This window comes from Carassius auratus, chromosome 26 (genome assembly GCF_003368295.1).
Source record: "Carassius auratus strain Wakin chromosome 26, ASM336829v1, whole genome shotgun sequence".
Classification (NCBI taxonomy): Eukaryota; Metazoa; Chordata; class Actinopteri; order Cypriniformes; family Cyprinidae; genus Carassius; species Carassius auratus.
In genome coordinates, this window is record NC_039268.1 from 15,849,197 (window position 1) to 15,874,564 (window position 25,368).

The following is a 25,368-nucleotide window of genomic DNA, read 5'->3' on the forward strand; positions in this document are numbered from 1 at the left end:
TTGAACGCTGATACATGTATTTCATAAATTATTCTTTCCAGGCAATAGCAACAATAAGCCCACTGCTAAATGGCACCCTGTCACTTCAAAAGGGCTAGATGAACATGGATATTTGTAAATGTTGAGGTAAGTTCACACTAGCAATGTACTGACTTCAAACACTTTATTGACTTTATTATATATTGCATTTGATAACACAAACTAACGATTTAGAACTAATACATTTATTACATTTGTTCACGATACCTACTAACTTTTGTTAACAAATACTTATTGTAAAGCTAATTATTAATATCAAAGGCTGTGGTAAATAATGATCCTCTTTTTTACTGCAGTGCAGTGTTTAAAACCTATGTTGTAAACTATTGTGTCTATGGTGTCAGTCAGAAATTTTCAAAAATTTGTCATTTTACTGTTCTACACTTACAGCTTTCTGGTTACTTTGTGTTTATTGGTGTCTCATATACAGAGTAATATTTCATTTGAATAGAGCTGAGCTAACACAGCAAACATCAGTGCAGATATCAGCCATTTTTCACCTAAATAACGCACAGAATTGTGCTGAGAAAGACCATAAAAGAACATAAAGCAATGAACCTGTTTTCAAGCTTTGGGCAGCCAAACATTTTGCTGAGCCAAGCAAACTAAGATAGTTATAAGGCAGTGGTGCATGCAGTTAGGGGGATTGATAGTAGAATTTGTTTTTCCTAAACATAACCTGTTAAGAAAAAGGCAAACTAATAAACAAACACAATGGGCTCTACTATTTTATTAAATTTCCTTGAGTGATTTTATTTGGGTATGAATTGGAAACAGCATACTAGCATACTAGACTTACTATTTCTGCCATATAAACATATGGTAAAATAGTAAGAGTAGTGTGCTGCAGGGTTGTTATTGTTAACTAAACCTATTTAAAATCATTTATAAAATCATTAAAAGAAAATATAAACATTAGTTGAAAAATTTATAAATAAAATGAATGAAAATGAAATAAATAAATAAAAAAATTAAAAAATGACATCACATAAAAATCATTAAGCTACTTAATAATATTAATAAACACTGTAATAGTAAATAATAACACCAAATAAAACCAAATTAACACTGTGCTGTTGAATGACTATTCATAGTTTGCGCTTTGAGATAATAATGAATGAATAGTTGTGTTCAACCTTTTAACTGGTACTTTATGTATTTAAAAAATATTCATTCATCCATCCATTCTCCAAACTGCTTACTGTCTGTAGGGTCACATGTATTTAAAAACAATGCAATATAATCAATCTTCTTTCTTATCAGGTCCTGGTGACCCAATGAGAAGTAATGCAAGAGAATTGCCAAAGATGTGAAAAAAAAGGATTGTTTTGTACTTGTAATTACAATGTATTTGTATTTGAGGGGCAGCATAGGAGAGACTTGTCCTTTTGTACCCTCTTCCTGTAAATTGTGATGTTCAAGTATCTTATAAGAGCCATCCACAGGAGGGCAGTATGCACTTTGGTTTGAATCAGTATTTGCTTGTGAACAGGAATGAACATTTTATGCTGAATATCCAATTAATTGATGATCTTTTACTGAAATGTGACAGGTAACAGAGCATATATATATATATATATATATATATATATATATATATATATATATATATATATATGAAACAAAGAATTGTCAGAGTCTTAAAGAGAAAAATAGTGATTATGTTGTTAACTTTAATTTTATTGCAAATGGACCTTTGTATATACTCCCTAGAGGTTGTTTGTGGAGTGCCTTCCTGCTATTTTTTTTTTCATGAAAAATACTGACATGATTCAAAATAAATGAATAATGTAAAATTATATCCTCTATATATTTTTGGAGATGTCTATGCAGTTATTTTTATTCTTTGTGTAATAAACTTCAAATGTTCAATCACTGGTGCAGTCTGTTTCTTTGTACTGTATTTTTTTTTAAATATCTAATATACTTTCCTTTTAGAAAATCAACAATCATGCTCTACCTGTGCTGACTCAATTGATTTTTATTTTAAATAAGTTAATTCAACACAAATGATGACACATACTGCATATAAATAAAACTGCTCACTAAAGGATGTAAAAATGGCTTTATTACCACAAATATCAAAACTCACAGTGCAAATGACACATGATTTACATACATACTGTGTAAACTTTAGGGCTACCAATTGTTAAAACCATTATTTACAGGTTGAACATCCATGGCTACAACATGTAAAAGTTTCATATCGTCCCACTAGAAGTGTAATTTAGAAATTTTGGGAATGGTCAATTTAGCTCCTCTTGAAAATCCTCTTGGCCTCAACTCCTTCATAGGTATAGCTCTGTAAGCAAATAAAAAAAACTGTTAGACAACACAAGTTTTGATCTGAGGGCTCTGTCTTCATTCATAATTAACAACAACTTACCTGTACGAGTTCATCGCCTATAATCTTCCTGGTTGTTATTAGCACCTTTCCGTTGTCCTTGCGTGTGAAAGTTCCCTTAAGCATATCTCCCTCCATGACCCAGGATCCCTACAATCAGAAGGTCTGTGGTCAGACTCACTTTGAACTGAGCAGTGATAGTCTAGTTCACCAATAACTGATTGTTTCTTAAGTAGGCATGTACAGAGGGTGTTATAAATGTTACATATTCTTATCTGTCACTCAAATATTCAAACTGTGAACTTTGTTGTTTCCACTTCCATTAGAAAAGCACAAGCAAATGGCCAGCTTGCAACATTCAGCAAATGTGACATGTGACTCTGATTAAACACAAAAGAGTTAATGTATAACATCACAATCCCATGTTATTGTTTTCATCACCATTCAGAACTGCTCAACATGCGTCTCAACCTTTGTCCTTGATTATTACACTTTCAGAAATAAAAACCTGTCACTGGGGTGGTACCATTTCAAAATATGTTTAAAAGGTGCATAGCAGTACTTCGAAGGTGCATATCAGTACTGCCTCAGTGATTTTTTCTTTTTGTATCCTTTTTTTCCAAAGAAGCTTTTTGCAGCAATGGAAAAACCACTCTCGGTCACCCAAAGAACCTTTAAGCTCTTAAAGGAACATGTTTTATTTAGTGTGAAGAATGATTTATATAATCTAAAGAACATTTTTTTCTCTATTAAGAACCTTTTTGTGCAATAAGAGTTTCCATGGATGTTAAAGGGACTTTATGGAATCAGGAACCTTTAGAGTATATAAGACTGAAAACACCTAAGATTGTTGAACTTACTGTGAGCTCAGTGCCGTCTGCCAGAGAATAGTCAAAGGTGACACCCAGAGTAAAGTCAATTTCCAGTGTGCGGAAAGTGCTGACTTCCTTCACGTGGAACTTGTCTCCGGTCTGCTCCAGTGTGATCTTCAGGTTGTCATGAGAAGCTAGTTTCCTTTTAACCATGTTGATGCCTGTTGAAAATATGCAGTTCATGTGCACCTTATAAATAATGACTGACTGAAAGACTGACTGACTGAAATTCAAAGAATCTTGCACCGTTTGATCTCGGATTCAACAATTAGAAATTCCTGTGTCCACTTACCCATTTCTTCCATGAACTTCTCATAGTTCTCATTGCGGTCGACTTTCCAGGTCCCGTTGAAGGTCATGATGACAGACAGTCTGCTGTGATTCTGACGGCGACTTAACTTTACCCTGTGCCTATCTTTTATACCTGTGCAAGTGACAGCACGCTGTCTTATCTTAGTATTATCTTCATGCTGATGTGGCTGAGTAAAGCTCACCTAGTATAAATCTCACCCTCCCTCCGGGCTTTACATTACACATCCCAGCATGCCTTGCATCTTCATTAATTGTGCAACAGAGTGGAGGCTTCAAGTCATTCCATAAGAACAAGCACTCACTTGTATTGTGTGGTCAAATATTCACATTGCTGTAGCGTCTTTGTTGGTCACACACAAAGTCCTGCTTTTGTTTGAATTGTTTGCTGTTTAAACTGCAGGGTGTGTCTGTTCAGTCGTTGTGGTTTATGTTGCAAGAACTGAGGGGTGTATTTTGGAAATGAATTTTAGCAAGCGTAATTTGACATGTATTAAACATGTTGAGAACTGCGAAAGGCGAAACTCATCATGTTTGACCTGACTCACCGGTTTACTGAAAATTATTCACTGTTAGTGCTTACAGTGATTCAATTATTGAGTGAAAAGAGCTGTGGCATATTTACTGATAACTCGACAAGACTTGCCAATAAAAAAAAATCAAAGCACAAACATGTGGTGTGGAAGTTTGATCTGGAGACACCAAGACATGATAAAGAGATAGAAAGAGATATGATAATCTCTGATAATGGTTTATTTTATCATTACCTCGGTCTTAATCTCACAAAAGGGCAATATAAGAAGACCTTTGAAGACCTTTGGTATCGTCCCATTGTAAGACCTTTGGTATCGTCCCATTGAATGAGAAGATAAGAAAAACTGAACTAATCTATCATATTCAAGGTTTAAAAAAGTTCACAAAGTTGTGGTCATATGTTTGTCTGCAAAATAATGAATGGTTTTAACAAAACAACAGTGATCTTATATTGGTAAAAAAAAAAAAAAATCTTTGGATAAAACCCGAAGGTTGCAGGTTTGAGTCTCACTGCCGGCAGGAGTTGTAGCTGTGTGTGTGTGTAAAAAATATATTAAAAAATAGCTGCCCACTGCTCGGTGGTGTGTGTTCACGTTGTGTACCCTCCTAACTGCTGTTTGTGTGCATTTGGATGGATTGAATGCAGAGCACCAGTTCAGAGTATGGGTTACCATACTTAGCAAAATGTCACGACTTATACTTAAAAAAATCTTACTCACCCCAACATCAGTGTATTATGCACAATATTTTTTTTTCTGCATAATATGCGATTTTACAAGTCATGTGCTTTTTTGAGGCTTCTGTGATTCATGGACTTTAAGATTATCTTTTTTTCTGCACAATTCTATGAAACATGAAAGGTTGTTTATTAATCAGGATGAAGTCATGCTAGGTTGCTGTAATCCAATTTTCTTGTGAACTTGAACTCTATCACTAGGGCATCAATTATCTTCCCATTGACTCTTAGCTTAGACAAATGATGTTTCAATCTTTTTATGACATAATTAGTAGTGAACTTGCCATGGTGTTGTATTTTACTAGAGAGAAAGTAGTAATTGCTAGCAAAGTTTATGTCCAGAAGTTAATGATCAACTACATAATCTGTAATATACATATAAATGTTGATTTCTCTAATATGGGAAGTGGAAATATTGAAAATATTGGTGTTATAGTGACTTCAAAGTCCAAGGTGAACTATAAATAGAAAGTAAAGTTAATTTTGTATTAATTTTCAGATCTAAGCAACAAAGTAGTTACATATTCATACCACAAGAAGGAGACAGTTGCTCCAATATTAGACGAGAGACTCTTGGAGAGTGACTCACATTCATGTGTGAGGAGCAGGCTTATTGCTTTAGTATTTGTTAATGTCTGACAGTAAAAAAAAGGTACATTTTGTCCCTGGTGATGATAATACATTAGCCTGCTCATATTGTTGAAGAGTTTTTGCTTAAATTTAAGCAGTAAAAATTATGATCCCAGTAAGCATTTTCACAATTTCCAGAAAATAAACACCTTCAGTATATTTAATCAATCTGTACATTCCTGACATTTATATTTTTTGTTAATGTTTCTTTTCATAACACACTGTCTGTAAAGAGACTGAGCCCGAGGGTCTGTGTCTGACTTTACTAAAAACAATGATTTTAGATTTGACTTTGCTTATATATATTTTTTTGACAATATGACCATGTATTTAGAGCAGCAAGACAGACTTACGAATATGTTTAGAGGCATTACAATGAAATACTCATGAAGGCTACTAAATATTTTTTATTTTATAAAAGAAAAACTCTCAGTAGCAATGCTATTATTACAATGGTATTTTGTTTTTATCCTACAACACAAACAAAAAATTAGACTATGCAAATCTTTTAAATAATATTTTAATACAAGACTTAAATAAATGCTGCAAACAGAGGTGTACATAAAAGCAGGTGACATGATAGATTTCCGATAAAAAGATCTGTGACAATGAATACAAACTTTCACACCAATGAAATATATCCACATTTTAAATAATTAATATCACTTAAAAAATTGTTTAGAGTCGATTCATTGATGCAATAACTACTTGTAACACATGAACATTAGTGTAAATGTTTTGTAAATTGTGATCATAAAATAACTTATATGCACAGGTTAAACAATTTCTCTGATGCAATGTGAGATTGTAAATATGATTCCAATGTGCAGGCATTTTTATTATTTAAAGCATCATGATCCGCTGAAACATGAAAAACTAATTCAGTCAAGCATATTTAATTATGGTTAAAAAGAGTATTTCCAATATAATACATTGGTACAGTAACAAAATGTGCCGTGATTCTGAACACAGAAGGTTAATTTGTTAATTATTGAGTGCATTTATAACAAACAAACAAATGTTAAAGCTATTTTTAAGCTGTAGTGTTCTTAATATTAAATATCAATACTCAGACATATAGTACTTAATACAAAGAGAAAAGTTTTTTTTTTTTTTTTTTTGCTCAGTTATGGAAAAAAAATTCTGGACTTTGTAGTGATCTACTGTAAATACTGTCACTTTATTTACTATAAATAAAGCAAGATGAAAACAAACAGTGATGAGCATGTCTGCACATTGCATAGTGTATTTGTACCATGTTCCAGTTTTATTCTGAAGTGCTATTTTATTAAATATATTCAATAGCTGGCATTCGATTAGTATGATTAATATCAAATGGCAGTCATTTCCATATTTCTACATAAAAAGTGTAGAGCTGTTTATCTTTAGCTATGTAATACCCTTTTCCCCATATGTTGTCATTATCTGTGAATGAGAGATAATTGGCACTTGAAATGCAGGGGTCACTAAAGAACACACTTAATTTGAGAGTTGAAGAATAAAAATGATCTTAATGAAGAAAGCGAAGTACACTCCTATTTACTGTATAGATTTCAGCAAGAAGAAATTCGTTGAGAACACAATAAAAATTGCACCACTGCGGCTCTATGGCGTGTCTGTTAGGTCTTGCGTGAGAGAAACCACACTTTCATTGGTTCTTTTTTTCCTTTCATGGTTACAGGTCCTCTGTACTCCAAATTAAACTGTGGATCGGCGTTTTCCACTGACTTCAAACACCTGAAACAAAACAACACAATAACAGCATTCAATTTATTCACACAAATATGCTGTATTATATATATATATATATATATATATATATATATATATATATATATATATATATATATATATATACTAATCTCACAAATTAGTTTCTAGTCTAGTCTAGTGTAGTGTATTATTAAAATTCATGTTGGTTGTTATAATTTTATTAATTGATTATTTCTGATTTTATATCCTGTACAGGGGATACAGAAGTAAAAAACAAACAAACAAAAAAAACTTTGGCTAACTTAATAGTTGACTTTTTTTCACAGTGTTTATATTTTATGAAATAGTCAGTGTACAATGAATATACTTTTTAGAAGTTTATTAAAAAACACTAAACGGTAGTACCCTGTACCCTTTACATGCTTTAACCCATGGAAAAATATATATACAGTATGTGCTCTGTGCATTGTTACAGGGTACTACTTTTTACAGTGTTTGTAGTAACCTTTTAAAAGTATATTAATTGTACACTAAATATTTCAGAAAATATAAACACAGTGTAAACAATCAAAATTGGTGTAGAAACACTTCGCACTCATAAATTCTTAGGGACAGATTTACTTAACAGGGCAATTTAGTGTTAGAGCGCAATTCCATAAAAGTGTTGATGGGGTGATTTACTGACAATGTGCACATTAAACAACATATGGGTGTACTCACACTAGCCAGTTTGAACCGTGCCCGAGTGCGTTTGACCACCAAAGCGCGGTTCGTTTGACTAGTGTAAGTGCTCCAAACCGTGCCCGGGCGCGGCTCGATTAGCCGGCCCTGGCCCGCTTGGAAGAGGTGGGCCAGTGCACGGTTCAGTTGGACTCGGGCGCGGTTCGCATGCAGTGTGAGCGCTAACCGTGCCGGAGCACGGAAAAGGACGCGTTGCGTCACGGTTTTGCGACGCTCCAAAACCAACATGCCAGGGAAAGGGTCGCTTTGGTCTACTCTACGGCAGAGGTGCAAAACGCATAAAAACTAAAAACTGCAAAGTCCTTGCTGCACTTCAGCTGGCACCTCAGCTGCAAACATCCTCATACGAGCAGCACGATTACATGAAATTTTTCGCGCCACTAAGGCGACACATCTGTTTAACAACAGGCTGTGAGAGGGCTGTGGACCAAACGACACAAAATTATCCACAAAGATAACAGAGCGATGGACTCCATTAGCCGTGTTTCCACTATTGAGCTAGGACCGGGCGTGCTAGTGCGTGCCAGGGCCAGCCGCGTTTCCACTGTCACTTCCGGGGATTGATCGTGCCTCGCCAGGGCTTCCTCAGGGCCAACGGCCAGGTTTTTTCGGCCCTACGAAAACCTTGGGCCAAAGCGGGCCAGCTGGGGCTAGAGGAGGGGTTATGAACAAAGGCGGAGTTTCTCCGTGTCTAGAGAGCGTCAGTGCGGATCATTTCAGAAAGATAACAGCTGTAACACCAGCATTAAAGACGTTTTAAAATAAGTTGAGCTCAAAACTCACTCTTAGTTAGCAGCAAGTGTTTGAAATAACTTGATCCGATGTGGATTATGATCATTAAATAAGGCAGAAATATTTATAAGCAATGTAAAAGACTATGCACGCTAAACATTAACATAGTAAACATGGTAAAAATGACCGTTTGGATAAATCAGACGTCAGCTTCTTATTCTCTATCACAATTGTGTATTTATTAAGTAACATTTTATCTGTCGTCTCGTTTCGTGAGTTTAGCTTCGTTGCATATCATCAAAATATAATAATGATTTTTGTTCGGGAGCTTTTATAAAAATAGAGAGTCTGCGCTGCGGATCATTTCAGAAAGATAACAGCTTTAACACCAGCATTAAACACTTTTTTAAATAAATCAAGCTCAAAACTCTCTTTCAGTCAGCAGCGAGTGATTGAAATAACTTGATCCAATGTGGATTATAATCACCATACAAGGCAGAAATATTTATAAGCGATGAAAAAGATATGCATGCTAAACATGTTACCATAGTAAACATGGTAAAATATGACCGCTTGAAGAAATTACGTCAGCTTCTTATTCTATATCACAGTCGTGTATTTATTAAGTAACTTAATATTATCTGTCACAAGCCTCGTTTCGAGAGTTTATCTCACGTTGCCTATCATAAAAGAATATAGCCTAATGTTTTTTGTTCGGGAGCTTTTATAAAAATAGAGATATTATCATTCATTCTAAATATGATGGCTACTGTGGCTAATAAACAGAAACAGACTCGACTGAATAAGCAGGCTATTTTCATGAGCGTTAAAAATAAATAAATAAAATAGAATTAAGTGTATTTATGTGTGAATAATTTTGAGTCCTGATAAATTAAAACAATATGATCAATGTATCACTTATTCTATAGTTAAAACATCGATGCTTTTGAATTTGAATATATAACAAAGCATGCAAACAAACTGCCGCTTTTATCATCTTCGTTTTGTGATCGCACATGTTAAAGTGACTTATTTCTTAGTTTTCTGATAACTTCTCTTTGTTGGTGAAATTTTGAGGTTGCATGACGTTGTTCTGAGAGGCATGTAAAGGGCGTGTTTTAGTGACGTGCAGCGGTGCTTCAAGCTCCACTGTGGAAACCCTGCACTATTCTGGCCTCGGTGCTTCTGGCCCGGGGCTATGAGCCCCGCCCGGCCCGCTTTAAGCCCTGGCTCGCACTGGCCCGACAGTGGAAATGCGATGGACTCCATTGTGTTCAGAGAGCGCCGCTCTTCCTGTTTATCCCGAAACCGTCGCACCATAATGACGTAAGCGTGCTCCGGCACAAATGCTGAAACTCTATATGTGAGTGCAGGCCAGAGGGGGAGTGGGGAGGGGAGACAATCGTACTCGGGCCTGGTTCATGGCAACCGTGCCTAGTGTGAGTACACCCATAAGACGCAGCCAGATAATTTCCATGATGACCAGTGGAATCTACCAAAAGCATTCCAAATTACTGTCTGCTTTAAGACATGCTTTTTTGGGTGTTAAATAATGGCGCAAATACCAGTAATTTGAAGAGTGCAAAAGTTAGTAAATCGCATTGAGTGATTGCTTTTAATACTCTCCTCCCATAAATTTTGCGTCTGAAAAGGAACCTCCTAGAAATGCATATTCAATAAGGTCAGGCGCAAAAATAACTGAGTCCATGCCTTTTCAGAACTAATTCTTCAATGCGCATCTTTAGTAAATCCTGACGGGACTATTTTAATGCCAAAAGAATGTTTGTGCTGGCACAAGCTGTTAGTAAACCTGGCTCTTAATATAATTCCCAAAACAGTTAACACATTGGATAACTGGAATAGCATTTTCTTGTAAAACGTACTCCAATCATTTACAACTTCGAGAAATATTTTTTTACAGTGCAGATTTATGTAATTTTTCTCACCTGTATGTGTACTCCGACACATTTATCTTTCCTTTCTCTCCTGTGGTCTCTGTGCGACTTGTTAGATTGACCGTGTTTCCAAACAGGCAGTAACGGGGCATTCTTTGACCTATGACTCCTGTGACCACCTCCCCTGTGTGGATTCCAATGGTGATCTGCTCCAAAACATAACAGTTAAAGGGTTAGTTCGCCCAAAAACAGCTTAAGTCATTTGTGGATTAATGCGCATTAGAGATGCGAACCTTTTAAAACGATTCAGTTCGATTTGGTGAACTGAACGATTTGTTTGCGAACCGGATATCCAGACTGCTTTGATTTGAACTCTCTCTCACAACAGACACGGAAGAGAAGACAATGCTGAATAAAGTCGTCGTTTTTGCTATTTTTGGACCAAAATGTATTTTCGATGCCTCAAAAAATTCCAGCGGACCATCTGATGTCAAATGGACTACTTTGATGATGTTTTTCTTACCTTTCTGGACATGGACAGTATACCGTACACACAGCTTCAATGAAGGGACTGAGAGGTCTCAGACTAAATCTAAAATATCTTAAACTGTGTTCTGAAGATAAAACGAGGCTTTACAGTACATGTTTGGAACAGCATAAGGGTGAGTTATTAATGACATAATTTTCATTTTTGGGTGAACTAACCCTTTAATATGCAGTAAATGTGTGAAGCCTGAAAACATGTAAACAAATTCACACATAACTTCTTAACATTCATTTTTACAATTTGGACAATTTATAAAGGGAGAGATCATGGTCCTTTTATTTATTGCATGTACTTATCTTTCCAGCAATTGCAAAGAACATTCCTCCTCTGAGCGAGACACGCTGTGCCACATGTACGTGCCAGAGCTAAACTAACGGTTCAGAAAAAAGTTAATGTGGGTGTATTTTTAAACACTGAAAGGAAGGATGATCTGACGGTGTCTCCCTTTGCCAGACTGTGCTTACTTTTGTGTGTGTGTGTCTTTGTGTGAAAGCATCCATGCCATTCGCCTAATACAGTCCTCTCTCTAATTTAGAGGCTCTTAGTGTTCCAGCAGCACATTTTCAACAGTCGCACATATAATAACAAACCTTTGTCGTCTGGTTAAACAAAAGACCCCGACTGAGACTTTACTGCAGATGTATTATCAAGCTATTCTTAGAAAACATAAAACATCCTTAATACACTGGCTAAAATGTATCCCCACAGGAGCATGTTTTATGATACAATTTTATTTTTTTTATTTTTATATACAGGACAGCATAGTGGGTGGGTGCTTGTATAAGCCCATCAGCCTGGTACACAAAATATGCAAGGTATTTTGTTTAATTTATGCTATGAGGCATTGCATTAAACAAGTCTAAACATTTAGAATTTATTTATTCATAAAATTATAAATACACAATGACCAGTATATACTTGTTTATTATATTGTGAGTTAAAAACATTATAATGTTTTTTATTTTTTTTTTATTTCTGAAAGAACTTTAACACAGTCTTTTCTGAAACATTGCCAAGGCATATTTTATAAAAGGCGTGGCTAAATGTTACATTTATTATATAGTGGGTTTATGTGAATATTGTTTTAAGTTATCTTGAAGGTTGTTATATTATAGTTAAATTTGTGTGTATTTGTTAATACATGATCAATAAAACAGATAATTTGCAGTTTCGTCCTGGATTTCAATTATGTTGAATGGCTATTAATCTTAATTTTATCCCCACAAATTCATAGAAAGATGCCATTAAACAAATCTTTCAGACCAAATATAAAAAAAAATTGAGATTCACTGTGAAAACATATATATATGTGCACCTTCTATATATTACTATTTACCTCTCAGCTTTTGCAAAAGCTATTTGTGATAATCTTTGATTAATCATTAATCATTCTCTTTAGCCCCTGTGGTTTAAGGTGGCTGTCAGTATATATATATATATATATATATATATATATATATATATATAGTCACGGGGTGAAGAACCACTCGACAAGAGGTGCGTGAATTAAATGCCCCGGAGGGTGGATTTATTGAATAGTGAAGGGTGCCTGGTGAAGTGTCCTGATCCGCTTTCAGGTAGTTGGTGCTTCCCGTGTGCTCTCTGTGCTCTTCGGTGCCAATCAAGGGGAAAGTGGGTGTCCTGACGTGCTCCAAAGTGTGTAGGCTGTCGGTCACTCGCTGCCTTCTGTGAAGATAGAAGAGAGGGGTTAGACCAGCGTTGCATTCGGTTCGAGAACGTCTTCTGAGTGTAACATGTGCTCCTTTTAAATGTGCTGGCTGATGGGGAGCAGCTGTGACTGATCAGCGGGTGACGAGGACATGCAGGTGTTTTGCTTTGGTTTCCAGGGCGACGCTGTTTCCACTGGGAGTGCTCATCACACTGTCAGGGGGGCGGCTAAAGAGGAGAAGTTGGGGACAAAACAACGGTAATAACCCGCCAACCCCAAGAAGGCTCGTACCTGGGTCTTTGTCTCGGGTCTTGGGGCGGCGTGGATGGCCTCAACTTTCTTGTCTTGCGGCTGGATGAGTCCTCAGCCGACTTGGTAGCCCAGGTACTTGGCCTCAGAGAGGGCTAGGTGGCATTATCGGGGGTTGGCGGTAAGTCCAGCCCGCCGGAGCTATGAGAGCACCCTCCGCAGACGATCCAGATGTTCGTCCCACACCTCAGAGTGGACCACGACGTCATCCAGGTAGGCGGCCGCGTAAGCTTGGTGAGGCCGCAGGAGGATGTCCATCATCCACTGGAACGTCGCTGGGGCCCCATGTAGCCCGAAGGGAAGGGTCCGGTACTGCCAGTGGCCACTGGGGGTGGAGAAGGGGGTTTTCGGCTTGGCGGCCTCGGAGAGTGGTACCTGCCAATAGCCCTTGGTGAGGTCTAGGGTGCTGATATACCGGGCCCTTCCTAGCCGGTCCAGCAGTTTGTCCACCCGAGGCATGGGGTACCCGTCGAATTCGGAGACTTCGTTCAGGCGGCGGAAGTCATTACAAAAACGGAGGGTGCCATCCGGCTTTGGGACCATCACAATGGGGCTGGACCACGGACTCCGGGATGGTTCTATTACCCCCAACTTTAGCATCTGTTGGACCTCTTCCTCAATAGCCTGCCGACGAGCCTCCGGGACTCGGTAGGGCCGTTGCCTAACGACAACTCCTGGGGGCGTCCTGATGTGGTGTTGAAGCACGTTGGTCTGCCCGGGCTGAGAGGAGAACACATCCTGGAACTGACTGACCACGTGCTGCAGCTCCATCTTCTGGGCAGCCGAAAGGTGGGGGTTGACATCTACAACCACGGGCTCAGTGAGGCTCAGGGCAGCTACTTGGTCCCGGGTCCCCACCCATTTCTTTAGGAGGTTGATGTGGTAGAGTTGCTCCGCCTGCTGTTGTCCCGGCTGTCTCAGGCGGTAAGTGACCGGTCCAATCCTCTCCACGACCGCGTAGGGTCCCTTCCAGGAGGCCAGAAACTTGCAGGCGGAGCTGGGGACCAGGACCATGATGCGGTCTCCCGGTTGGAACTCCCGTGGTTGGGCTGCCCGGTCGTAATGACGTTGCTGCGCTTGTTGGGCCCTGGTGAGGTGTTCCCGGACTAACGGCATCACTCGGCCGATCCGTTCCCTCATTTGCCGGACATGTTCGATGACGGTACGATGCGGGGCCGGCTGCTGCTCTCACGTCCAAGAGGCCCCGGGGTTGACGGCCAAACAGGAGCTCGAAGGGGGTGAAGCCAGTTGAGGCCTGGGGAACTTCTGGGTACCGGGTGGCATAGTCGACGATGACCAGGATGTGCTCATGCCCTCGGGCAGACTTCGGCAATGGCCCCACTATGTCCATTCCAATACGCTCGAAGGGCACCTCGATGATAGGCAGCGGGATGAGCGGGCTGGGGGGAGGAGTCTGGGGCGACGTGGCCTGACAGGTCGGGCAGGCTTGGCAGAACCGCTTTACCTCGGCGTCCAGGCCCGGCCAATGGAAGCGGTCACAGATGCGTTGAGCAGTATTGGCTGCCGCGAGGTGTCCTGCCATGGGGTGGGAATGGGCCAGCTCTAGAATGGTCTCGGTCTTGGCTCGAGGCACAACTAGTAACTTTTTCTCCTCCCCCCTACGCTGGGCGACACAATACAGCAGGCCATTCTCTACGACAAAATGTGGGAGAGGGTGGGGCCGGGGGAGGACTCTGGGAGTGCTCGTCACAATATATATATATATATATATATATATATATATATATATATATATATATATATACATTCCAGTGAAATTTTTAAATAGAATGTGAAATGCCATTAGTGATATTCATTTACTGACATTCACTAAAAAAATAAAAAAAGTAGAGCAAGCTTTGAATCCACAACCATTCACACTTAATGCACATCTTTTGAAACCCCCAATAGGCCTATTAAAATAGCTCCAATTATAGGCAAAACTATATCAGCTGTTAGTTCCTGGGTGAATTGATCCTGAGTGAATGATTCAACAATCAGACAAACATTTTTTTGATACAAACATTGACGTTCAGTGCTGTTGGACTAAATAGCAGCAATCTAGGAATGTAAATTGACCAAAACTGAGAACGCCTTGGTTACATATGTAACCCTCATTCCCTGAAGGAGGGAACGGAGACGTTACGTCAGAAAGAGACTGACAAATGGGATATCGCATAGACCTTCAGGGTGGAAGGAGACAGGCTTTGTTACAACCCTTCCTGAAGAAAGGAAAGCACTGACCCGACCAGGCATTCTCAGTGGCCTTCACAACGTGAAGAACACTAATTGACGAAGTGGTTCCACTTCAAAGCATAGTGATGGTCTTTCCTCAGAGGAATTGGCCAGGGAGGGGCTGTCGCAAGAAGTACAAGTTCGGGGAACCAGGTCCGACTGGGCCAAAAAGGCGCAACCATGAGGACCTGCTCCTCGTCCTCCCTGATCTTGCACAATGTCTGTGCAAGAAGGCTCACTGGGGGAAACACATACTTGCGCAGGCAGAGCGGCCAGCTGTGTGCCAGAGAACCTGTGCCAAGGGTGCCCTCGGTCAGGGAGTAAAACAACTGACAGTGGGAATTTTCTGGAGCAGAAAACAGGTCTACTAGAGTGTCTCAGAAGCATTCCCAAATCAGCTGAACTAACTGGGGGGTGGAGTCTCCATTCCCCGGGACAAACTACTGCCCTGAGAGCTTGTCGGCTGCACGATTGAGCCTGCCCGGGATGTGAATGGCACAAAGTGACCTCAGATGCTAGTGACTCCACAAGAGGAGATGGCGAGCGAGTTGCGACAAGCGGTGGAAGCTTAGACTGCCCTGAAGGTTGATGTATGCTACGGTCGCAGTGTTGTCCATATGGACCAGAACATGCTTGTTCTTCAGCAGGGCCCTGAAGCGGTGCAGAGCAACCCGTAATGCAAGCATCTCGAGGCAATTGACATGCCACTGAAGTCGGGGTCCTGTCCAGGAGCCCGACGCAGCATGCCCGTTGCACATGGGGGCTTCACGGGGTGAAGGCTCGGAGGGAGGCCAGAGTGACGGTCACTTGGAGCTTTCCCTGTTGCCATGCCCATCTCGGGACTTGGTCGTGAAGCCAGTGCTGAAGTTGTCTCATATGGAGTAACCCAAGCGGGATGACTGCTGCCTCGGATGCCATATGCCCCAGGAGCCTCTGAAACAGTTTCGCACAACCGCGCTCGAGAGCGAGCTAGAATCAACCAGTCATCGAGCTAGTTGGGGTTATAGACACCTCGTTCCCTGAGAGGAGCCAGGGCTCCCGCCGTGACTTTGTAAAGACACAGGGAGACAGGGCCAACTTGAAAGGGAGAACCTTGTACTGAAATGCCTGTCCCTCGAAAGCAAACCGTAGAAACGGTCTGTGTCGAGGAAGAATGGAGACTTGAAAGTATGCGTCCTTCAGGTCGATTGCTGCAAACCAATCCAACGGACAAATGCATTCGAAAATGTGCTTGGGCATTAGCATCTTGAACGGAAGTCTGTGAAGAGCTCAGTTCAAGGCACGCAAGTCCAGGATTGGCCGTAACCCACCTGTTTTCTTAGGTACTATGAAATAGGGGCTGTAAAAGGTGAACTTCATGTCGGCTGGACGGGCTGGCTCTATCGCACCCTTTTCCAGCAGGGTCGCGACCTCCACGCGCATGACAGGAGCATTCTTGCCCACCATTGTCGTGCGAATACCCTGAAACCTCGGGGGATGCCAGGCGAACTAAATCGTGTAGCCGAGCCTGATCGTTCGGATGGCCTGGGGAGCTCTAGCCAGGCTCCCAGGAACCGATCCAGAGGGATCAAATGAACTACAGGCGTACCCAAGGTGGGGGCAGCGAGGTAGAGCAGACAGCCCCGGCATGGGAGGCATAGCGTCCCTTAGCGGGGGTGGATTGCGTGCACTCGTCTGACTCCAAGAGTCAGAAGGCAATGCATTCTTGAGCCGGCTCTGCATAGAAACTGGCAAGGGGAGAGGAGAACGAGAGTGGCCAGGAAGCATATCGCCAACTGTCATTCGCGGCCTCTTGGGACCTGGAGGTAGAGAAAACAGCTTTTTTAGTGAAGGAGAACAAAGGATTCTCCCCCGGCCCTCCTCAGGGGGAAGGAGTGGTCCTGCTGCCATCTCCTGATGAGCTGACATCCCCAACTTCGGGTCGCCCATCTCAGGAATTGCACTTGGCCTGACGCTTGGCAGGTTTAGGGGCAGAGACGTGCCGCCTTTCTGCGCAAATGTCTTAACACTGACATGGTCATGTCCCCGTAATGAGAACATGAGTCATCCACGAATGCAGTGTCAGCGTGCTGAAAGCCCAGATATGTGACACAGCGATCGTGGCCATCACGAGGATCGATATATCTACAGCACCCAGAAACACACGTGCGAAATGACTTTAAAAAGACGCAAATTCAACCTGTTTTCTCTTTTAGTGAGAGAAAGAGCTCTTTCAGTGGTGCTGAAGTGCTCAGGGGAACGCAGGAGCTGGCTGCAGGAAACCCAGGTGAGCCGCTGAATTGTGCCGTCACTCCAACACCAGTTGACTCGCTTGTAAACACTGAAAGCAGCAAGCAATGTGCTCGGCTCTGAAGCGAAAGCTTGAATGCGAGTTGGCCGCGCTGCTCCTGGTATTCTTGAACTGGTATTCAATCTTACAATCAGCAGGCTATGATAAGATTTGAGCAAACACTTTTCTAATTTTGTTTCCACATAATTTAGCTATTCTGACAGAGAACGAAAGTGATAAGACAGAGACTGGAGTTGATAAGATGTTCTGGAACAAAATACATTAACATAACCTCATATGCTATGCATAAAAATGGGAAAAGAATGTTATTTTTCTTTAAACTTGCAACTGGGTCAAGAAAAGTGATCACCTGCACAGGAGCCTTGTCTACTTTCACCTGTCCAGCGATCTCCATCATGTCCAGGGCCAGATGACATATGGATTTTGCATGGTGGGTGCAGGGCTCCGGAAGACCACTCACAGTCATGTACTTATCACCAACTGTCTCCACCTTGCAAAGAACAGAGAGATGTTTGAGAAACTGATGAGACGGCTAATAATAGCTAATGTGCCTGTGGTATGATGAACCTCAAAGGATACTTGGATATTTTAATTCTCCTACCCCATAACACATTAACCTACTTGATGTAATAATATCTGCACAACAGATATAGTCTGTTTAAAGTCTGTTTAGATTCTGTCTGTGAGTATATAGAGTAATATATATATATATATATATATATATATATATATATATATATATATATATATATATATATAGAGAGAGAGAGAGAGAGAGAGAGAGAATTTATGTATTTTATTTGGCTGTATAAAATTTTTATATATACAGTATATATAAATACATATATATATATATATATATATAAATTTTATACAGCCAAATAAAATACAAAAATTAAAATATCAGAAGAACTATCCTCCTATTTTAGAACACTTTTGATTCATCAAAGTTTTCTTGACAATGCACACAAATCTTAGCAATTCAACTCCTTGTGTTTCATTCTCCAACCACATTTCTACACCATATCACAACAAACTCTAAAGAGAGAGCCCAGTCCTTTATGAGACCTTTGGACCACATAGATACAGATGGCTTTAAGTAAATATAGCTTTTTTTGGTGAGCCAACCTTGAAATTCTACCCACCCGTTTTGTTTAGTTAGCAAAGCTCCATGAAGTGCATTCTTGTCTGTATGCCTAGGATGTAAATTTTCTCATGCCCTTGTTTTTAAGAGAGCTTTGTACATGGTGTGTAGTTGGAAAAGTACAGACTATGAGGGACAAATAGTTAAGACGAGAAAGTTCATTCAATTTATATATTCTATTTTTATAAAAATACAATATATTTTATTTTTAGATAGTTCTATATATTATAGCTGATGCACTCATGTATGGATTTGCAAGTGATGCAACTGTTGAGTTGATTTTCCCATTTATCAAATATATCAGTATTGTTGTTTGATTAATACTCCCTTAATTACCAACTGCAAACTGTATGTACATGTAATCTAAAGACCTCCGGTAAATTTAATTAGTAAATTTAATGTGCTTCTTTTTTATCCCAGTATTGTATACACACTCTGTGTTTCCTACAGCAAGATTTAATAAATCAGCCCATGTAAGGTGATTCAATCAGGCACTTGACCTAATATAAGATTCACACCCTGCTCTAAATATAGTCATTCATTTACTCTAATTAGGAACATTATAAAAGATTTATCATAAAACAACGCATCATAAAAAAAAAGACTTATAAAGTTTTTGCTTTTTTGTCTTTGAACTTTGTAGCTGGAAAGTTTATTATTTTTGTTGAAAGTGACACCTTTATCACTTTAAGTTTGCTCATAGAATCATTGAAATAAAATTTTCAGATTTTGCACCTGCTGTATAATGCTTTAACTTTAGACTGTGGATAACTTGCCTTCTCACAAGCACATTCAAACATATTTGTCAAGAGTTGTCATTTTTGTCAAGATATTTTTAGGCCAGTCACAATCAAGAGGTTTTTTGTGTGTGCTGAATATCTCTGGATGTGGCCTAAAATATCTCTATTTATGTCTGTGAGCATGGTTATAAAGGTATTTTTATCTGTCTATTAATAAATCAAAAACACATATACAGAAAGATCTGAATTACATATTCCAGTTTGAAAGACACTCACCTTATAAACATAAGGATTCTTCCGAGAATCAGTGAGAATGTCAAATTTAGTGTAGATGTCATTGAGCAGATTGACAATTTTAATGGCTCCCTCTGCTGATGCATGTTTGCTGCAGAACGCATTGAACCCAACAATGCCACTGAAAAGAATTGTCACATTGTCGTATCGTTTAGCAGGCACGGGCCGCTTATGCCGAAGCTCATTGGCTACAGACGGAGGAAGAACCGAATACAGCAACCTGAAAAAAAAAGAGGTATCATCATTATCATGTACACTCTACAACAACATGCATTCATTTTATTTGTCACTGGAGAATATTTTTTTAAAGTTGTAGCAGTTGTTGTAACCATTCAATGCAATACAATTGTTTACTTCGGTTTGTTAAGAAAGGTTTTTAAAAATAACTAAATAATTTAATTTAATACTAAATTAACCCTTTTGTGAAATTCTATTAAACTGACCATGGGATAATGTGTATCATTTCATTCTTTTAGACATTGTACTTTCCCTGAAGGTTGAGTGCTAATTATCCACAGAGCAGTTTGAGTATTAGCTCTCTACATTTAGACATTTCAATCCATCTGTTCTATTTTTTATTCTTTATTGCTTTTGGGAAAACACAAGACTAACCTCATTTTAGAACTCTCAGTTATACAACATGATGAAACATAGGTTTAAATATAAAAAAGTTATATACTGTGTATATGTGACCCTTCTTGATTTGGTTGCTTTTGGAAACAAATTTTCTTCATATCAGACTCCCAGTCCACTCTGTAACTTAAATATTTCTGAACATGTCTCTCTCATGTACATATTGTACACTGCCATGGTAACTGCCTCAAGCATGATTTTTGGCCAAAACTCCTAACTGTGTTAAATTATGGATTAAAATTGCTGGTGTTGAGACACATTTCAATGATTTGGTCTGCTCATGGTCTCACAAGAATACAAAACAGGCTCTTTATAAATACATTTCACATTATTACTCAGACATCTTAAATAATAAAAACTATGCTGGCTCTTTATGTTGTCAAAAATAAATAAAGAAACAGCATGATTCACAGTAAATACAAAACATGGACAAAAGAAACAAACAAACAAACAAAACAAACAGCTATTTTTTAAAGAAGAGGATTAAGGCCAAGCAATAAAAAAATAAATAAATCCATCTCGTGATTATAATACAAGATCAAAGAAAAATGTTGAAATTAAAGCTGCAAGCAGCGATGAACGGGCCCTCGCACACGGGCTCAACGGCAGCGAGTGGCTTTAGTAAATAGGTGAACGGTGAGAAACATGCATTTAAACTCATAGACTGACCACAAAAAAATACATGAATCTAAAAAAAATTCTAGGAGTAGTTTGTCGCAGCATAAAACATGTAACTTCCTGTTGCCAGCAGGTGGCGCTATGAGTATAACTGAATATGGGCATGTAGATCTGTTAAGGGCAGAAGTCTTATCTAACATGTGAAGTTTGGGGCCGATTGGACATTGTATGTCTGAGTTAAAGCAACTTCCTTGGCAAAAATGGCAAAAACAACGCCAATTTTGCCAAGAAAATTCTAAATAACCGACTTCCTGATGGGATTCGGATTTCGTACCAGGAGACTTTTTTGTAGGTATTGGTGTGTTACATGTGTGTACCGATTTTTGTACATGTACGTGAAAAATAGCTCGAGGCGCACTCCATTGAATGTGTATATGCACTCCGTTGAAAGTTTATAGGTGGCGCTATCGAGCCATTTTGCCACACCCAATGGAATATTGGCCTTCAGATGTGTTCAGGCCAGGACTCTTATCACACATGTGAAGTTTGGGGAAGATCGGACACTTTATGCCTGAGTTATAACATCTTTTATTCCCATGACGAGACATCGAACTTCGTCACGGCGCCATGGACATGCCTTTTAAAAAAAACTCAAGATCTTCACAACTAAACATCACACAGGTCTTTAGATTAAACTGACCACAAAAAATACATTGATGTAATAAAATTTCTAGGAGAAGTTCGTCGCAGTGTAAAATATGTCACTTCCTGTTGCCAATAGGTGGCGCTATGACTATAAATGAATATGGGCATGTAGATCTGTTCAAGTCAAGATTCTCATCCAACATGTGAAGTTTGGGGCAGATTGGACATTATATGTCTGAGTTACAGCAACTTTCTTTTTCATGGCGAAACATCGAAATTTGTGAGGCCGCCATGGACACGCCCTTTAACGAAACCTCAAGTCCTTCGCAATTTAACATCGCAAATGGCTTTAGATTACACTGACCAAGTTTGGTGTTGATCTGAATAAATCTCTAGGAGGAGTTCGTTAAAGTACAACCCCTGAAAATGGCAAAAACAACACCAATTTTGAAGGGAAAATTCAAAATAACCGACTTCCTGTTGGGATCCGGATTTCGTACCAAGAGACTTTTTTGTAGGTATTGGTGTGTTACATGTGTGTACCAATTTTTGTACATGTACGTGAAACATAGCTCGAGGCGCACTCCGTTGAAAGTGTATAGGTGGCGCTATAGAGCCATTCTGCCACACCCGGTGGAATATTGGCCTGAAGATCTGTTCAGGCCAGGACTCTTATCACACATGTGAAGTTTGGGGAAGATCGGACATCTTATGCCTGAGTTATAACATCTTTTATTCGCATGGCGAGACATCGAACTTCGTCGCGGCGCCATGAACAAGCCTTTTAACGAAAACTCAAGATCTTCACAACTGAACATCGCACAGGCCTTTAGATTAGACTGACCACAAAAAAGACATTGATGTCATAAAATTTCTAGGAGTAGTTCGTCGCAGCGTAAAATATGTCACTTCCTGTTGCCAATAGGTGGCGCTATGACTATAACTGAATATGGGCATGTCAATCTGTTCAGGTTCGGAATCTCATCCAACATGTGAAGTTTGGGGCAGATTGGTCATTGTATGTGTGAGTTATAGCAACTTCATTTTTCATGGCGAATCATCGAAATTCGCCAGGCCGCCACGGACACGCCCTTCAACGAAAAGTCAGGATCTTCGCAATTTAACATCGCAAAGGCCTTTAGATTAGGCATACCAAATTTGGTGTTGATTTGAAGAACTCTCTAGGAGGAGTTCGTTAAAATACAACACATGGAAATGACCAAAATTACACAAAATATGCTCATAATATTAAAAATAACCGACTTCCTGTTGGGTTTAGAATTTCGCTCCAAGAGTCTTTTTTGTAGGTATTGGTGTGTTACATATGTGTGCCAATTTTCGTGCATGTACGTGAAACATAGCTGGAAGGCTGTTGATTTTCTTGGTATAGGTGGCGCTGTCGAGCCATTTTGCCACACCCTCTTCTGAATCCTATATCAGACGAAAATTTTCACCAGGTTTGAAGCGTGTGCAAAGTTTCATGACTTTTTGAGCATGTTAAAGCCCTCAAAAATGCGATTCATTCGGGAGAAGAAGAAGAAGAAGAAGAAGAAGAATAATAATAATAAAAAACAAAGCAGATACAAGAGGGTCCTCGCACCTCGGTGCTCGGGCCCTAATAATAAAAAACAAAGCAGATACAAGAGGGTCCTCGCACCTCGGTGCTCGGGCCCTAATTAAAGCTGCAAGCAGCGATGAACGGGCCCTCGCACCCGGGCTCACCGGCAGCAAGTGGCTTTAGTTAATAGGTGAACGGTGAGAAATATGCGTTTAAACTCATAAATATAAGTAGAATATATCAATGTTTATTCCATATATGTGCCAATCTTCCTGTTGCCAGCAGGTGGCGCTATCATTATAATGGAATATTGGCCTTCAGATGTGTTCAGGGCAGGACTTTTATCGAACATGTGAGGTTTGGGGAGGATTGGACATTTTATGCCTGAGTTACAACAACATCCTATTTCATGGCGAAACAATGAAATTTGTCAGGCCGCCATGGACACGCCCTTTAACAAAACCTCAAGATCTTCGCAATTTAAGATCGCAAAAGGCTTTAGATTACACTGACCAAGTTTGGTGTTGATCTGAATAAATATCTAGGAGGAGTTCATTAAAGTACAACCCCTGAAAATGGCCAAAACAACACTAATTTTGCAGAGAATATTCCAAATAACTGACTTCCTGTTGGGATTCGGACTTCGTACCAAGAGACTTTTTCGTAGATATTGGTGTGTTACATATGTGTACCGATTTTTGTACATGTACGTGAAACATAGCTCAAGGCGCACTCCGTTTAAAGTGTATACGCACTCCGTTGAAAGTGTATAGGTGGCGCTATTGAGCCATTTTGCCACACTCGATGGAATATTGGCCTTCAGATCTGTCCAGGCCAGGACCCTTATCACACAAGTGAAGTTTGGGCAAGATCGGACATTTTATGCCTGAGTTATAACATCTTTTATTCCCATGGCGAGACATTGAACTTCATCACGGCGCCATGGACACACCTTTTAACAAAAACTCAAGATCTTCACAACTAAACATCACACAGGTCTTTAGATTAGACTGACCACAAAAAAGACATTGATGTCATAAAATTTCTAGGAGTAGTATGTCGCAGTGTAAAATATGTAACTTCCTGTTGCCAATAGGTGGCGCTATAGCTATAACTGAATATTGGCATGTAGATCTGTTCAGGTCAAGAGTCTTATCCAACATGTGAAGTTTGGGGCAGATTGGACATTGTATGTCTGAGTTACAGCAACTTCCTTTTTCATGGCGAAACATCGAAATTTGTCAGGCCGCCATGGACCCGCCCTTTAACGAAACCTCAAGTCCTTCGCAATTTATTATCGCAAAGGGCTTTAGATTACACTGACCAAGTTTGGTGTTGATCTGAATAAATCTCTAGGAGGAGTTCGTTAAAGTACAACCCCTGAAAATGGCAAAAACAACACCAATTTTGAAGGGAAAATTCAAAATAACCGACTTCCTGTTGGGATCCGGATTTCGTACCAAGAGACTTTTTTGTAGGTATTGGTGTGTTACATGTGTGTACCAATTTTTGTACATGTACGTGAAACATAGCTCGAGGCGCACTCCGTTGAAAGTGTATAGGTGGCGCTATAGAGCCATTCTGCCACACCCGGTGGAATATTGGCCTGAAGATCTGTTCAGGCCAGGACTCTTATCACACATGTGAAGTTTGGGGAAGATCGGACATCTTATGCCTGAGTTATAACATCTTTTATTCGCATGGCGAGACATCGAACTTCGTCGCGGCGCCATGAACAAGCCTTTTAACGAAAACTCAAGATCTTCACAACTGAACATCGCACAGGCCTTTAGATTAGACTGACCACAAAAAAGACATTGATGTCATAAAATTTCTAGGAGTAGTTCGTCGCAGCGTAAAATATGTCACTTCCTGTTGCCAATAGGTGGCGCTATGACTATAACTGAATATGGGCATGTCAATCTGTTCAGGTTCGGAATCTCATCCAACATGTGAAGTTTGGGGCAGATTGGTCATTGTATGTGTGAGTTATAGCAACTTCATTTTTCATGGCGAATCATCGAAATTCGCCAGGCCGCCACGGACACGCCCTTCAACGAAAAGTCAGGATCTTCGCAATTTAACATCGCAAAGGCCTTTAGATTAGGCATACCAAATTTGGTGTTGATTTGAAGAACTCT

At 39.7% G+C, this 25,368-nt stretch overlaps 3 protein-coding genes across 4 annotated transcripts in view; 1 reads left to right on the top strand and 2 right to left on the bottom strand.

Annotated features, from left to right (window-relative positions):
• The window catches only part of usp53b (ubiquitin specific peptidase 53b), a 30,514-nt gene extending 28,919 nt beyond the window's left edge, over nt 1–1,595 (top strand). For both annotated transcript variants that reach the window (XM_026204447.1, XM_026204448.1), the window contains exons 17-18: nt 42–126; nt 1,303–1,595. In XM_026204447.1, the coding sequence (XP_026060232.1) occupies nt 42–118 (77 nt within the window). In that variant the 3' untranslated portion in view covers nt 119–126; nt 1,303–1,595. The remainder of the gene's footprint in view (nt 1–41; nt 127–1,302) is intronic.
• Nucleotides 1,596–2,085: 490 nt separating this feature from the next.
• fabp2 (fatty acid binding protein 2, intestinal) lies at nt 2,086–3,707 on the bottom strand. Its single transcript, XM_026204449.1, has 4 exons — nt 3,548–3,707; nt 3,244–3,416; nt 2,426–2,533; nt 2,086–2,341 (listed from the first exon to the last, which is right to left on the bottom strand). The coding sequence occupies exons 1-4, from the start codon at nt 3,612–3,614 to the stop codon at nt 2,291–2,293; spliced, it is 399 nt and encodes a 132-aa protein (XP_026060234.1). The 5' UTR covers nt 3,615–3,707; the 3' UTR covers nt 2,086–2,290.
• A 2,916-nt stretch (nt 3,708–6,623) lies between these two features.
• gucy1b1 (guanylate cyclase 1 soluble subunit beta 1) overlaps nt 6,624–25,368 on the bottom strand; it is a 50,201-nt gene continuing 31,456 nt past the window's right edge. The window contains exons 10-13 of the mRNA XM_026204450.1: nt 19,756–19,993; nt 17,945–18,085; nt 10,597–10,751; nt 6,624–7,201 (exon numbers count right to left, since the gene is read on the bottom strand). Coding sequence (XP_026060235.1) covers nt 7,084–7,201; nt 10,597–10,751; nt 17,945–18,085; nt 19,756–19,993 — 652 coding nt within the window. The 3' untranslated portion in view covers nt 6,624–7,083. The remainder of the gene's footprint in view (nt 7,202–10,596; nt 10,752–17,944; nt 18,086–19,755; nt 19,994–25,368) is intronic.

Excerpts from the sequence above, each read along its gene's own strand:
- fabp2 (XM_026204449.1), bottom strand. The coding sequence starts at position 3,614 with ATGACCTTCAACGGGACCTGGAAAGTCGACCGCAATGAGAACTATGAG. Across the intron at positions 3,417-3,547 it reads GAAGTTCATGGAAGAAATGG|GCATCAACATGGTTAAAAGG; the intron begins GTAAGTGGACAC and ends TATTTTCAACAG. Across the intron at positions 2,342-2,425 it reads TAGGCGATGAACTCGTACAG|AGCTATACCTATGAAGGAGT; the intron begins GTAAGTTGTTGT and ends ATTTGCTTACAG.